Source organism: Oenanthe melanoleuca, chromosome 3, assembly GCF_029582105.1.
Source record: "Oenanthe melanoleuca isolate GR-GAL-2019-014 chromosome 3, OMel1.0, whole genome shotgun sequence".
NCBI classification, from domain to species: Eukaryota; Metazoa; Chordata; class Aves; order Passeriformes; family Muscicapidae; genus Oenanthe; species Oenanthe melanoleuca.
In genome coordinates, this window is record NC_079336.1 from 71,666,535 (window position 1) to 71,682,238 (window position 15,704).

Here is a 15,704-nt window from a genome sequence, read left to right on the forward strand (position 1 = left end):
AGCCCAAGGTTAGTGCACAACCAGAGTGAATAGTTAAGTCATAATGTAAATATTTTTACTTCAGGTGTTTATAAAAGTAATATAGAGAACAGGATATCTCAGAGTGTTTAATGAGAGAATTAGGAATGGTTCCCTTGAAGGCCTCCAAATCAGATCTCCCTTAAGGTAGCAGCACTTGCAAACCATGAATATTTAGCAGAGGAAAGAAATTATTTAATTGATTTCTGGCTCTCATCACAAAAATAAAAGCCCTGGAAAAGTCGTAGCTGCCATTCTTAGAGAGACCAGCAATTCCATCACCATAGAGATTTATCCTCTTGAACTGCTGTTTTCCTGAGTCAGGGTTAACACTTTGGCTGGGCTGACTACTGCCAGTGCTTGTATCTACCTTCCCTTTGCAAAGAGCTTTTGCTCCGGAAAGGTTAATCAGCCAATCTGGAGGTCAAACAAGAGAGCAAATACCACTTTGCAGTTTGTTCCATCAATGGTAATAGATGGGTATTACTGCTGTGGTCTTCATCGAGCCTAGTCCCAGTCTGAAAATATAGAGTACCTCATGGACAGGAGACCTACAGAAAACATATTTGTGTAAAACAGGGTTATAAAATTGCTTGCAATATATGCAAGGGTTGATTAGTAGTTGTCTTCCTTTTTTTTTTTTTTACTCTTGAGGTTTTAATTTTTTTCATTAGGTTGGTATGAGTCACTGTTGGTGAGAGTGCAGGAAGGGGTGTGTTTTGAAGAAGGGAATAAAGAGGCCAGGAGATAAGCTGCATGCATTCCAGGTTCAGCAAGTATATTTTGGAAGGTTTTGGCTCTACAAGTGAAAAGCTGTAAATATAGTTAAAGTGTTTTGGTTTTTCGAACTTTACTCTTCTGTGTCAGCTATCAATCAGCACTCTTCAAAGAAATCAGTTTTAAAGGTTTTACAAAGACTTATTATTTCCCTTGTCTTACTGAATTTGGTTTTTTGTTTTGGAATTTTCTGCAGGGCACCTTGTCAGCATGTTGCTTATAAATGGGCTGGGTGACAGCACAGAGCACAGCTGGAAAAGACACACGTGGCAGGCTCTTTCCTTGCCTTAAATATGCTCTGCAGGTTTAAGATAGCTTTCTGCACTTTTTGGGTGGCCCCTCCATGCTCCTGGCCAGGTGGCCATGCTGACATGGTAAAGCAGAAGGGAGAGAAGCTCCTCCTTCCTTCCCTGCTTTTTCTTCTTATCAAGCCTTGGGCAGGAGCTGTGGCTTCTGGTGCATGTGCTACACCCATGACCTGGCATCTGAGTAGCTCTGCTTAGTACACACGCGTGTAAGTAGGGCTTGTTCCTGCTGCCTGTGTGTTGCCCTATTGATGATAACAATCTAGCCTTTAGAGTGTTCTCTACTTGGCAAAATCACCCATAACCAACCATTGTTTAGATTAATGCTGACCTTGTAACTTGTGATGAACCCAAGACCTACGCAAACAGAAAGTGAATAGCCACAGTTGAAAAGTATCTTATCAGATATTTGAAAGAATAATAAACAAGAGGAAGTGGATAAAAGAATGCCTTTCAGTGAGACCTTAGTAAAATAGAGCTTCATGGCCTGGCTTCTGTGATGATAGATAGGTCCAGTCAAAGATAACACTGAACCAATGCTGCTGTACTTTCTTTGAGGTAGTCACCTGGCCTGTACTGACGCAAGGATGTCCACATCATTGTCCTGGGCTTAACTGCCTAACATCATTTCAGGGCCTGCTTTGGGCAGTCTGGGTGATACTGTTGCACTTTTATTACCAAATATTTGTAAAATACATTTAGATAATTGAACCTCGACATAGAGTGTAATGGCTGAGTATTTCTTGTCTTTGCAGTGTTTGGTTTGGGGATAATTTGCAATTTCCCTGCAATTTCAAGAAGAAAAAAAAGACTTTCAAATTCAGATTTTCTTTCACTTTGTAAGTTGCCTATTGCTTTTGAGTCCAGGAGCCATGCTCAAGCAGTTTGTCAGACTTGTGCCTTTGAAGAAGGGCTTATCAAGGCAGTTGCAGAAAGCCTTAGGTGGTGTTAGTGTACCTGAACTGCCACAAACCACTGTGGCGAATAAAGCAGTAGTAGCTCTGCTCTCTCTCCCATGCTGCCTTTGTGGCCTCCTTTGGGGTGCTTCTTGTTTTAAATGGTTTAAACTGAAAAACCAATCCAAGGCATAGAATTGATCTAAATGGTCATCTAAACATCTAAAGCCTTAAGGCCAAATCAAGCTGTTACTGTTAATGTGAGTAGTTCTGTTGATGTCAGTGGATTTTCTCACTTAAGCATTCTAGATTTGATAGCAAGGTTAGAGATTATCGAGGTTTTAAACCTAAGGGGGGAAAATCCCCAACCAAACAGAAACTCTTGGTGCCTCTTAGACTGAGGCCATGTTTGTTGTGGTTTTTTTTTCGTGGGGGGGGTGGGGGGATGCAGGGAACAAGAAGCATGTGGAAATGTAAGCAGAGCAATGTTTTTGCTTTCTAAACTTCTATTTAAACCTAGTAACAAAGATCTGCATGGGGACACCAAGGTGTGCAAGCACATACCTCCTGAAGCCACCCAGACTTCTGGCTACTTTTTCTTGACTGGGATTTGATGGGTTTCAGATGTTTAGCTTGCCAAATACAGCTGGGGAAAAAAGGAAGCAAATGAAAGGTCTAGGAAATGTAATGAAGAGGAGCAAATTACTTGAGATTAAGATGATATGACAAACTGAAGATAAAAAATGTATTTTAGGTCTCAGATTCCACTGGTGCATCCTTTAACTTCCTCAAATCTGATAAAGGCCCCTGGTGCCCAGATGCTTTTCTTTTTTCTCCAGCTTTTTAAGTTTACCTGGTAAAGTATTGATTCTTTCTTCAAACTTTGTCCTGCTATACTGTTAAACCAGTATGCTGTAATACTGCTGCTGTTTTAAACTTATAGTCACTTATCCCTGGGAAATGCATGCATGGAGGACTGCAGAAAGAGAAACTCAGGCTATACAGGTACAGCTGGGCAGTACTGGCACAACTGGGAGCAAAGGACAGAGAGGAGGCTGCATATCCAGCCTTGGCTTCTCCTGTGCCTGCAGCTTAGGTGCTTCACCAGCCCAGTCTCTTGAAGGAGGAATGGCTTTTGCATTGAAGAAGAATTGATTGTGATCCACTGCGCAGAGTTTTGACACTCTGCACTTTAAAGGGAACATTTTGAAGTTAATCTCCCTGGCAGTTCTCTGCTATGAGAGGTTGAGTTTTATGAAGCCAGCACTGTAAAATGGAGCAACTTTGGGTTGGTGCAGTACCTAAGTAATCCCAAGAGCACTCTGCAAAGTGGCAAAGTACATACGAATACAGCGTTGTGCGTAGGCAGGAGATAACAAGGAGCTGAGGAGAAGAACAGTTTTGCTGGGGAGGAGGTGGAATGAAGTGGGAGTGGGGCTCCCAGCCCCAGTGCTGAGCCTCTGCAGTACCTTTAGCTGCTGCATGGCCAGGCAGGAATGAAGGATGAGGTGCCAAGGGGGCAACTGGTGCAGGCTGGATGAAGGCGGGGGGACCACAAGCAGGACAGGAGAGTTTGGCAGGACAAACCTGATTTGTGTTGGTCTCTGGGTATTTTATTTCCCTTCGTGTCTCTGCCATACCAGTTCGCAAGACATGACTGGCAGCTTTGCCTTGCAATTTATTTGATCATGGTAATTTTTTTTGACAGGCTTCCTTGTGATTTTTTAATATATCAAATAGAGTTTAATAATAGCCTGCTATTAAGTCCTTTTGTTTCTCCCCTGGGATTTTCTTATGACTGCTGCCTCTCTTACCTATTTGAAGCTCTGAATCTCTTTTCCAACTGTGAAGAACTTAGCAGCGTGAGTGCATGCATAACATGTAAAAATATTTTGCAGGATTGTTGTTATGCTTGGGCATTAATAAATGCCAGTATTGACATTTATTGGCATAAATCAGGATTACCTAATTTACAGGGGTATTCCTATTAAGTTCAGCAAGACAGGCTGGGTGCAAGATGGTCTCCACAAGGATTTGATTTTATTTTTAAATTCAAATTTTATTTCCACTCATCTTTTGAAGATGAATTTTATCATTGGCTTCAGGATCAAGTGACCTCTGAAGAGGAGAACCTCAGTGAGAGTAAAAGTGAACAAAATAAAGTAAATTCTGCAGTAGATATAATGGCTTTGAATTATCAAAGACAGTAAAAGGAAAGTGGCTATATACATTTAATCAAAGTAGGGTAAGCACATCTAATTGGCACCTAATGGTAAATGATTATGTTCTGTAATGGGGGACCCAAAATCCTTTTGTTTTTCTTTTTCCCCTGACACTGTTGGTCTGTATCTTTCACTGTTTTCTATTTCCACACATGATAGGCCCACCTGTTTTTTTCTGCTCTTTGCTTTTACTGGTATTTTTTAAGAAACTCAGAAATACTTGTCTTCTACTCATTCCCTGTGTTGCTGTGTTGAAATGGGGATAGTGCAAAGCGTGATCTCACCCATCAGTATTCAAATGCACAAAGGGAGACAGACCTTTCCTTCTCTCTTCTCATCTGCTTGCTACCACTCTGGTTGTTTAGCCCCCGTGTGATCATTCAGATTTCTCCCCCTTCTCCTCTCCAACTCAGACTTTTCTGTGGTCCCTGCCAGAAAAGCAATGTGCCAGATACAGCTACATTTTGCTGAATTTGGAGTCAGAGTTCACAGGTGGATACTGGCTTGTGCTAACCCCGCTGGTGTTTGCAGCAGTGTAAGGGTAATGTAACAAGCACTGTTAAGCCCTGCATGCTGGCAACAGACACAGATTTGCAGTTGTTGTGTACTTGTGGGAGAAAGACATAGCAGTAATGAGGTGGCTGCTGGTAGAAGCTGTACCAGTTCAACCCTCTGCCTGTGTGCTGGAAGGATAGAGGAAAAAATAGCTAAGTGTGCCCATCCACATCAACAATAATATAGGAAGAGGAACTGACAGTGATTTGCAGAGTAATTGCTCCTCTGTAGAAAGCTTAGACATGCAGAAGTTCCAAGTTCCAGCAACTGTCCCCAAAGCCAGTCAGTTCAGAAGAAGATGATTTTGTGGTTTGATCTTACCACTGGAACATATATGGATTGAACAAATTTCCTGATTTAAACCTTTATTAAATGGGGAATTTCCCAGGATGTTATGCAGCCAAGGATTATCCCTTTGTCTGCAGTGTGGAATTCCTTTAGTCTTTTTACATTTTCCCTTTTGTCTCTCTTTTTCCTCCTTGTTTGCAATGACATTTGTTATGACCATTGGAAGGAAATGTTATTCTGCTTAGCTAATATTTTGGTTCCTCTTGCATAGCTGGAGGACTTCAGTGGAAGGCTGCCTTGAGGTCACACACCACAGCTGTATGGTGGTGACAGCTAGACAAGAACTTCCATACTTGCTGAAGGGCATGGCTCAGGAGGTCCACTCACAGTGAAGGAGACAAACTGTGCGTTTCAAAAAGACTGGTAAAATAACTTTCAATGAAGAAAATTCCATCATAGAATGGTTTGGGTTAGAAGGCACTGTAAAGATCATCCCATTTCAGCTCCCCTTCCATGAGCAGGGACACCTTCCACTAGACCACATTGCTCAAGCACTGTCCAACCTAGCCTTGAACACTTCCAGGGATAGGGAGTCCACAACTTCTCTGGGCAGTCTGTTCCACTCTCTAGATCTTATGTTTTCCTAAGTTTCCTCACAGGCTTTCTGAAACAATCAAAACCAGCAGAAAGCTCTAAATCCAAGTTAATTTTGAACTAAAAGCTATGAACTTTTCAGAACCCTTAGGCTATTTCAAGGAATGCTGCATTAGCTGTAGTTATATAGCATTTTTCCAGAGCACTGATAAGTGATTGCTGATGCAAAAACAGGGAAGTTAATAGAAAATGGCACATGGATTTTGTAACCAATAGAAATATGACGTAAAGAAAAAAACGTACTGCTCCCTTAGTGAAAAGATACAGAAAGAAACTTTAATCCCCTCCTACACATCATGTCCCGTTCTGTTCCCCAATGCAATGAAGACAAGAGAAGAAGAGGGATCAGAATTTATTTATAATTTTGGGATAAAAATAGATGGCTGAAAGTCTGTGGAAGTTCTTTGTAACTTTCTGAATTTTTAAGTATGAATAGAGTGTATGGAGAAACTAGTATGCACCCTTTTTCTTTCCACTAGTTTGTCATTGCCTCTGAATTTTTGTGTTTCAAGTGCCTGCTTATTGCAGGAACCAGGGGGCTGAATCACTCCAGGCAGCCCACAGGTCTGGTGACTTCATTTCCTGGGTTATATAAAATCCAAACTTCCTAACAAATTGTCTGCAGGAAGTGTTTACCACATTGATATAGAACAATTAGAGTGCACAGAAACCTGACCAGGTTGAAAAAACAATTACGTGAAATATCGGCATTATTTATAAAGACCTTTAAACATGGCAGAGGGGTTTCCAGCCAGTGAGCCACCAACCAACCTACCTACCTGAGTTATGGAGCAGAAGTATTTAGTTAGCTGTCAGGGCTAGATTTAGTGTGAAGGGTGGAGACCTGTGTGGGAAAAATGCAATTAAGGCATTATATTTAATACCATTCTCTCTAATAAATTGCTCACCTGTGTAGAACAAGAGATCTTATATTAATGTTTCTTAACATGGATATTCAGTATGTCTGCTGAGGTGCCTAGAGTTATTCTGGGTTTAAATAGTCCAATTTAAAACTGACTGTGTCGTTTTGTGTGGGGAGATGGTCTCCTACTGCAAAAACTTGCTCCTGTTCTGAGCTGTTTGGAGCCATGAAGAATGAGGGTTCCCTGCAACGCTGTGGTGATGCTGCAGAAAATAGGGGTGACAGAAACAAGAACCACCCATTAATATCTCACTCCACAGAGTTACAAGTTAGACCAGTATTTCCCCATCCTATGTAGTCTACAGGCTCTTGGGTATCTCTTTCACACCAAAAGAGCAGCTTTTCTCTGACAAATCATTCTTTATAATACAAAAGAGCAAGAAAACAAAAAGGAAACAGAAGAAATGTTGATAATATGCCACTTTCAAGTTAGTGGTTTTTCTTTCTAAAGACCCCAACCAAAACAAACAACTTCTTATGGAGCTGTTCTTGGCTTCGTATGGAAGCCATGTTTGTAAGCCTTGATTGTCTGACCAAGTTCTGTTTGTAAGTTTAATGGTTTGCAAATTTTCGTCAGGATGGCAGGCTTCTGTTCATTTAAGATTGCAAATTATACCTATCAAAAGAATTTTTATTGACATGTGTAAACAGAACCTTGGCCTGGAGTTTGAAAGGAAGAAGGATGCAGCTGCTGTGATGTGCTGTCCAGCATTACCTTTATGCAGAAGATGAAGCAGCAGAGAAATTGGGAAAAGTACATCTTCACATTCAGCTGGAAATGTGGAAATGCAGAAAGCAAGTCAGCAAGCTACGTAAGTGAACTGGTATTTGGCTGTTTCAGCATAACTTTAAGTAAGATCTGAAACAGATATTGCTTTGACTGCTATTTTGTATGCAGCAATGAAAATTTGTTCTCTGAATCGTGACTATCTCAGGGGTTCTTGCCTGGAGGTGAAGAATGCTCACCTCTAGGGAGTCCCCAGTGTAACTTTATTCCTTAGATTCAGAGTCCTTGCTGGTGCATAGGACTTACTAAAATTCAGCCACTAAGGGGATTGGTGTTGTACACCAGTACTGTCAAAGGATTAAATTTCCCAAATGAGCCACTTAAGTGGTGCACAACTTGTTTGAGCCACATGTTTTGTGTTACGGAAATTCCCTGTTAGGACTATTTGTCAGAAGGCTAATTGTTTAACATTTGGGTTTTTTGCTTTTAGTTGATAGCATTCAGATCTCTTGCTATGAAATTGCAGCTTTCTTTAGTTTTCCAAGAAAACCTTGCTTCTGCTAAGTATCTGGCTAATTTCTTGCCTAACTTCAGTGACATGTTTGGCTATTGTTAGGTCTTTAATGTGTTATCTTTATAAAACGCTGTAATACTGCAATCTACAAATTTCCCGTTTAAAGCAGCACTCTTTTTTGAAGACCATTGATACTGGTGTAAAATGTCTTTCTCAATTTAAGTTTTCTCATCTGGGAAAGGATTGTGATATTTCATTACTCTGACAAAATACTGAAACCTCCTGACAGCCAGACTTGTATGGCTCTTAAATATCATGCTACACTTAATTGTGTGTCAGGACTCCTAAATAGAAAAAGTATGATTTTCAGAGATGGGGAGCAAATACAACTGAAATGAAACCTAGGACATCACTCTGTGTACATTAAAATGCTTAAGTATATTGACTGTAGGAATCAGGATCTCATGAAGGAGTACAGATTATTACTATGAGGTGAAACTGTCAGTATTTAAACTTGAATGTAACTTTAAACTTGAATGTAACCAAATATAGGGCTAGGAACCTAAGCTTTTACATCTGAATTTGGAGAGAGTTTGACATTTACAAAATTATGAGCTTTTATTTTGTTGCAGTTTTGGCAGACCCAAAGCATCTCAGAGGGGGCATCTAAAATTACTAAATACTTTTAAGCTTTTGGCCTTGGAATTTGGACTCTGATATCCATTTTCTCTTTGCTGGGATGCAGCCACTTACAGCACAAGTTTTAAGGATTGAAACAGAGATATCTTCTTCAATTCACGTCATAATTCATATTGGTATCTAAATCAATGTACTCCAAATTTATGCTGAAATTTGTAAAGAGAGCATGCTCTTAACATATGTTTCAGGTTAGATAATGAAAAAGTCTTTTTGCAGTTTGACTCAGCTCTAAGTTGTGTTGCAGGCCTTGACAATGCATGAGGACATACATGTAGGCTCTTGATGTAACATAAAAAATTATATGCCTTTGATGCATCATTTATTGCATGAATCAACCTTTTGTGCTATTAAACTGCTTGCAGGAAATTTTTTTAAAGACTGCTTGAGCCCTCTGAGATTTCATTCTCTCTTTTCTCCAAGTCTGCCTGTTATCATTTTAAAACAAACAAATAACTTTCCTACATCCCTCACCCCCAGACAATCCTGAAGAAAAAACTGTCAACTTTAGAAATGTGGTAAATATGGGGAGAGTAAATGGCTTTTTTTTAATAACCTTGTCTGTGGGAAGGAAAATAGAATGGTGATAATCAGAAGTGTCTGGAAAATGCATAATATAAAGAGTGTAATGGAAAATAGAGTGTGTATGTTTCTCCTCTTAAAATAATAAAACGAAAAAAGTTCTTAGTAGGAACATAATGGAAGCAAAGGTGATTGTTTACAATGTAGTAATAAAGCCAGGAAGGGTGTTTTCAGCTCTGCCTGCTCTGCTGCATAGCTTTTGAGCTATCATGGCAGAGTATATGTGAGAAATTGCCATCATTATAGTGACTCTGGAAGAGGTGGATGCAATTCTCTCCCTGGGCTTATTGTGCCCAGGGAGCTGGGCGGTCCTTAGGACTCTGGCGATCTGTAGCCAGGGTGGGGTCTGATTTGGTGTTTAGCTCATAGATCTGTCACTGAGCTGCTGTGTCTGATCCCTTGAAGTGGTTTCTCCAATGTGTTGTTCTGGCCTTGCCTTTCTTGTCCTGGAAAGGCTTGAGGCACTGATGCAGCATTAGCTCTCACCTCATTTTGCCCAGGCATTCCCCTTAAGCTGGAAGAAGACTTCCATGCCCAGATTGGGTAGTTCAGTGTTTGGTGTGTGATCCTTCATATGGCTGTATTCACAGGGTGTAAGCTGATTCACCATCTACATGTTAGCATGTGTGTGCATATTTATATTGCAGGTACTTCCTGCAAGTATTCTGGCTGTGAGGCCGCTGGTTACTCAGCAGCTTCCTTAGGAGTCACTGCTGCTAGCAACAGATGGAAAGACCTGGATGTTGGGAGCTGTGAGGGTCTGGCTAAGATGCAGGGACACGGGGTGAATAAGAAATAATAGTGTGTGGGGACAAATGAGTGTCAGCAGTATTCTACAAGTAGGTGTCTTTGTTGTCTTTACTCAGCTGCAGAAGTCACAGCTGTCAGTGTCAATGAAACAGTCCTGTAGAATAAAGGCCATCATCTTTTGTCAGCCCTGTAGCAGGGTGGTGCTCTCATTAGCTGTGTCTGAGGGAGAAGTCTGAGGGAAAGGTCCTTTCTGGCTCTGAACATCTACAGAATCAGAGCTCTGCATCTTGGCACTGGTGGGAAGGAAATCTGGCCTTCAGGCAGTACTCTGTAAAATGCAAGCAGGTTATTCTTTTATTTTCTTTAGTGGCCAAGATGGAATGCTATTTTGACCCAATCAGACAAAATTAGTGTGATTCCATTTCTATCTGTGAAACTCTACTGCAAAATAATTTGCTTATCACATTACTTGTGAATATGTATGTCTTCAGTGTGGTTCAAGACAGAGCAACTCTGCCTGTCTTTTGAAGAATTTTGATAGAATTAGGACTTCAGCAAAAGTGAAATTGGCCTTCAGTTTGGTGGAGAAATGCTAGACAACATGGATTATATCTTTCTTGTTCTGTAGCTACTAATGTAAATGCTGTATGCTTCAGTTCGTGCCTCCCTTAGCATGACTTACCAAAATTAAGCTGGTATATAGAAATAAAAAATATGGAAAAAAATGTAGCAGAGCAGAATAATTTTCTCTGTACACCAAAAGTATTTAATACAAAAATCATAAAAGCTCTTATTCTTGAGACTGAAAACAAGGGCATTAACTGAGTTGTGGTACACAATCTCTTTTTTAAAATCTCTCAAAAACGCCAAATATCAGTTTGCACTCTGAGATAAACATCCTTTTTTACCAGACTTGCACAAACTGGCAAGTGGGATATTGTTTCAATATGCCTGATGGCACACATGACTACCTATATGGCCCATTCACCTCTTTGATGTCACTTACAGGTTCTGAAGGAGTCAGGGCTTATCTGTTCTGTTAAATTTTTTGTGTGATATAAGGGAAATCAATTCTGGCTTATATTTCTGCCCAAGCAGTATAAAATGCAGAGAGAGAACTGCCTGGATCCTGCAGAGATAAGTCCAGGTAAATCCTCCAATGAATTCTGTGGGCTACCCACCTAGCTTGCTGTTTTTGGAAAGAAGCAGACCTGCTTTTGACAATGTATTTTGTGTGTGATGATGTTGTAGATAGGTAAAAGACAAACACATTTGTTTTGCCAGTTGTGTTCAGCTTTACAAAAACAACACAGTTAAAATTGGGGTTGGGTGAGATTAGGTAAACCATTTAAAATGAAGATAACCTTTCTTGATAGTCGAATTTTCTAAGTGAAAGCAGCTGTGGGCGGATGCTGGGAGGTGCAGAGAAGCAGGCAATGAAGGACATGCTGGGGAAAAAGTGTTATCTATTTACCAAGGTCTCATCCCATGGGAATACAGGCTGTCCTCCCAAGGTCTGCAGCTCTCCTGCATTTTCAGATCAGTGACTGCCCCTGAGAGGAGTATCCTGGGATTCCCCTCCACGGTGCTGTGAAGCTGGCATTTTTAGCAATGTCACTGCTGCTTCCTGTTTATAGGAAATTCCTAGTGGGAATAAGATTGTTTTGGATTGCTGCTCAAAGTCAAAGTCCTGAGAGCCAGAACTGTGGCTGATTTGGCCTCTTCAGTAATCCACTCCTCTTGCTGTAACTCAACTTTCCCACCTTCCCTCTTTGATGCCTTCTCCAGCCAGGAGCTGGATTTCTGTCCCATCAAAGAGTTGGGGGCTTGGTAGGGGCAAATCCTCAATGTTGCACTACCCACCTTGTTGAATTTTTTTGATCTGTGACTCACAGCTGATGTGGACATTTTTACTTTGGCTGTATAAAATAAACCTAGGTGGTTTCTCTCCTCTGAGTAGGCTGAGCATCTCAATGCCTGCAGGAGAACTCACTTAGTCTGATGTCTTTCCTCAGGGCTTTCCACACTCCTCTTGTCCTTACTCTCAGAAATTGCATAGGCAATCCTGTCTCCATCTGTTGGTTCTGGTCTTAGTTTCCTATGACCTTTACTACTTTTGGTCCTGTTAAGCTGTTTCACATCATTAGTGTTAAAAATTAGTTCCTGCTCCTGATGGTCTTTCCCTTAGTGTTGGGTGGTGATGGTCTCTGTCTTCTTCCTTCTGTTTGATAGGGTGAAGGGTCACTAACCATAGTGATTGTTATGGAGAGAAAAATTAAGGATTGCATCTGCCAATGAAGGATGCCATGCAGCTAGTAAAGGTTTTCTCCTTATTCCCTGAAATATCTGCATCTCTCTGCATCTTAAACACAGGAATGGAATTAAGGGATAAAATATCCTCTTCATTATCATTAAGAACACTGCTTCATGGCCTCTTTTATAAATCAGTAACGGAGGGTAATGGAGCAGAAGGTTCTCTCTGAGATCTTAATTAATCCAAGCAGAGATGTGTGTCTGTGATGTGAGTTAGGATTAGGAATTAGCTCTAAAAACAAAGCTGCCTATGCAAAATTGATGAACACTGGCCTATAAAACAATTCAGTGAATGAGTTCCCATTTGTAATGTGGCATTCCTTGAAATAATTGGCCGACACAGTCTTCATCAGAGGAGGCAGTAAAGTCTGAATGAATAATTTTATCACTTTAAGTTAATTTATGATGGTGTGGAGAGGGTGACAGATACCTTCTTTCACTAAGCTAGACTGTAGTATGGTACTTATATATATAAGTAAGTATGGTACTTATAAAAATGGCCTTATAAAAAGATGCTCTTTTTACTTTTTGAGCTGCACCTTGAATGCAGAGGCCTATGATCTGCTTGGGTGGTTCATCCAATCTGTGGGGGAGGGAAGGTATCCAGGAAAAAAGTGAAAGAGTGTGTATGTGGGCATCAGAGAAGAGAGAGGGGTTGGAGGAATGACAGGCTTCCATGTCAGAAAGTGAACTTCTTCCCTACGCACGCCTGCTGGAGTGGGTGTTGAGGGGAGGCTGACTGCCTGACTTGCTTCTGGAAATCTTCCATGTTTTCAGCAGAGTGAAAAGAACATTATTTTTATTGCTATTAAAAAGTGCTTCTGCACTTACAGTGTCTGTAAGTGAGTATTATAGTGCTGCTCAGTGGAAGGTTAGCTGAAAGTCACAGGATATGTTTAGTCTGATGCCTCGGGAGGCCTTAATCTGCATTGCATCTGTAATGGTCTCAAAACTGAGTACAAAGGATTAGGAGGTTCCCATGGTCCGTAATGGGAGGCTTTCACATGGAGCCTGGGTGCTCTTTGGTAAGCTGTGAGAAACGAAAGTGAAGGCCATGAGGATTATGAGCAAGGAAGGGCGAGAAAAAACATGTGAGAAGACACAGTATTGTGCAGGGGAAAGAAAGGTAACTAATGCTCATTTCCAAAGGCTCCAAGTATAGAATAGCCTTCTGAGAGCAAGACCTTGCATTGCTCTGAAAAGAGGTGTATGTTTGTATGTGGCACTAGGACTGAAGGACAATAGTGGTGACAAATGAAAGGTGGTGGCTCCTGTGTTTCTCAGGAAACTTCCTCAGTGAGAAGAAATTTCTGCAATGAATGAATGCTGCCAGACTATTGATTTTACTTATTTATTTTTCACCTTCTGCTTTATTATGTGAGGAGATGATGTTGCCCAACATTTCCTGTTGCTGTTTGGGTAAGATGTCTCAGGGGGAAGAATTTGGGAAGATGAGAATGACAAGGTGTTCAGTGGCCAGCTGCCCTTGTACTTAATAGGGGCATAGAAGACTGGGGCTTGCCAGAAAGTTGCCTTGGATGGGCACTGTTGCTGTGGAACACTTGCTCTGTCCATCCTGGATGTTGCCCTGCTAGCCAGAGAAGTCAGCTGCCTCCCTTTGCTCCTTGTGATGGCATAGCAAGTGTGATGAGTGTGGTATACAGTCTGAGCAACAGGTCTGTTGTGTCGCAATGCCCTGCCCAAGCTGCAGGAGTCAAGGGCAGGGCTGCTCAGTAGATCTTCCAGACAGCCCCAACCACTTGGTCTGCATACCTTATATCTCCCCTCAGTTCTTCACCCTTCTCCCTCCATCTCCACAGCTCCCTCTTAACTAGCAACTGGTTAGTGAAAGGTAGGGCTCAGCAGTTTGCTCGGATGCTTTCGTGAGCCCATGGTGCCATGGGGTTGGAGTGTATGGAGGTGGTTATTCTGTCCATGGTCTTATTATTTTTATAGCTAGATTAGGTAGCCTTCTGTGCTACCTTTAGACATTTTGTCTACCCCTCTCATCAGTATTACCACCCTGGCTGCATCAGCCAAACCAGGGTGTGCAAAGTGTGCCACAGAAAAATGAGCATTGTCGACAAGCCTTTTCCTTGCCAGCAACACTGAAGCAGAGGAGTATTCCCGGCAACTCTGTGTGCTGCAAATAGTCTTTGTTACCAGCAATTAAGGATTGGACGTGATTTTAAAGAATTATATTGGCATCTGTTAAACTTAACCCTTTCAAATCAAGTCATTGTTTGGCACAAAAAAATGCTTTGTTCTCTGCAGCTAATAAAACGCAGAGGTTGGGAATGCAGGCCTTCTGTACCAAAGCAGAAGAAAATTAGTGAGAGACATGACTGGTAGCACTGTGTTACCTGAGGGGTCAGGGAGAAATCACAAATCCTCTGCAGGGAGTTTGTTGGTTTCCCGTGGGAAATTCATAATCTGGCAGGTCAGGTCCACTCTCATTCTTCACTTTTCTTATGTCTTTGAGAGTCATAAATCCAGTTCTCCAAGGACGGTTGCCTCCAAATACGGGGTGGTGCTCCCCACTCTATCCTCAGTCTTCTCTCTTTCTAGCTCTATAGGGACCCCTTGCCAAATAGGTCTCCCAAGAACTAGTTGGACAGGAATAGGTCTGCTGTGAATGTATCAGATTAACTGCATGTATTTTTTTATATTACTTGTGAGTAAATGATTGTGTTCTCTGGATAGTTCATAAGTTTGTCTAATTCTTCATGTAATCCTCACCAAAAAAAACCCAAACCCCAAATAAATGCATAAGAGAGTAGTCAAGGGCACAATTCCTCAGTGGAATAAAAAGAATGCAAATTTTTTAGCCCAAGTTATTTTAGAGGGCTGGCAAATCCAAAGAGTATTTAGTAGCAGTTTTGCAAACGGAATCCAGTGCGCTTATCTGTTTATTTTGATTCCTTTCAACCATTTTTCTCTTGGTTTTCTTTTGCTGGTTTTTCCCTCCGATTTTATCAATTGCATGCTCAAAATTCAGGGATGAGTTAAAGTGCAGGAAAAATTAGCTTCAGCTTTATTGAGAAATAGCTCATACTCAGTGAGTGTCCAAAATGAAAAAAAAAAAAAAAAAAAAAAAAAGAGTACGCTTTGGGGACCTATACTCGTTGCAACCATGGCTAATTACTGTTAAATAATTACTAACACTTCAGTAGTGGCCATTCCTGAATTTTATGAGCACAAAAGAGCATAAGGCTAAAAGAAGCAGCAAAGTTTATTGAAACAGAGTGGAGTGGGAGAGTCCTGCACCTCGTCTAGACATGTTCAGGGTGTGGGGGAGAGCTGGTGTCCCTGGCATTTTTCCATTAGAGAAATGTGTCGCTTAGAAAAAGTGCATGAAGGACAGCTTATTTGATGCCTACCAAAATGTATCTATTCCTCTTTTAGGTTTAGAAATGAATTGATGTCCTGGCTTGCCTCTGCCAGTGCTGTGGCAAGTGGTATGAAGGAAGGGGTGTGGAGATGTT

General features: G+C 41.2%; 1 protein-coding gene across 1 annotated transcript in view; it reads left to right on the forward strand.

Moving 5' to 3' along the window:
• The window catches only part of PDE10A (phosphodiesterase 10A), a 262,818-nt gene that overhangs the window by 24,487 nt on the left and 222,627 nt on the right, over positions 1 to 15,704 (forward strand). The window contains exon 2 of the mRNA XM_056487304.1: positions 7,289 to 7,449. Coding sequence (XP_056343279.1) covers positions 7,416 to 7,449 — 34 coding nt within the window. The 5' untranslated portion in view covers positions 7,289 to 7,415. The remainder of the gene's footprint in view (positions 1 to 7,288; positions 7,450 to 15,704) is intronic.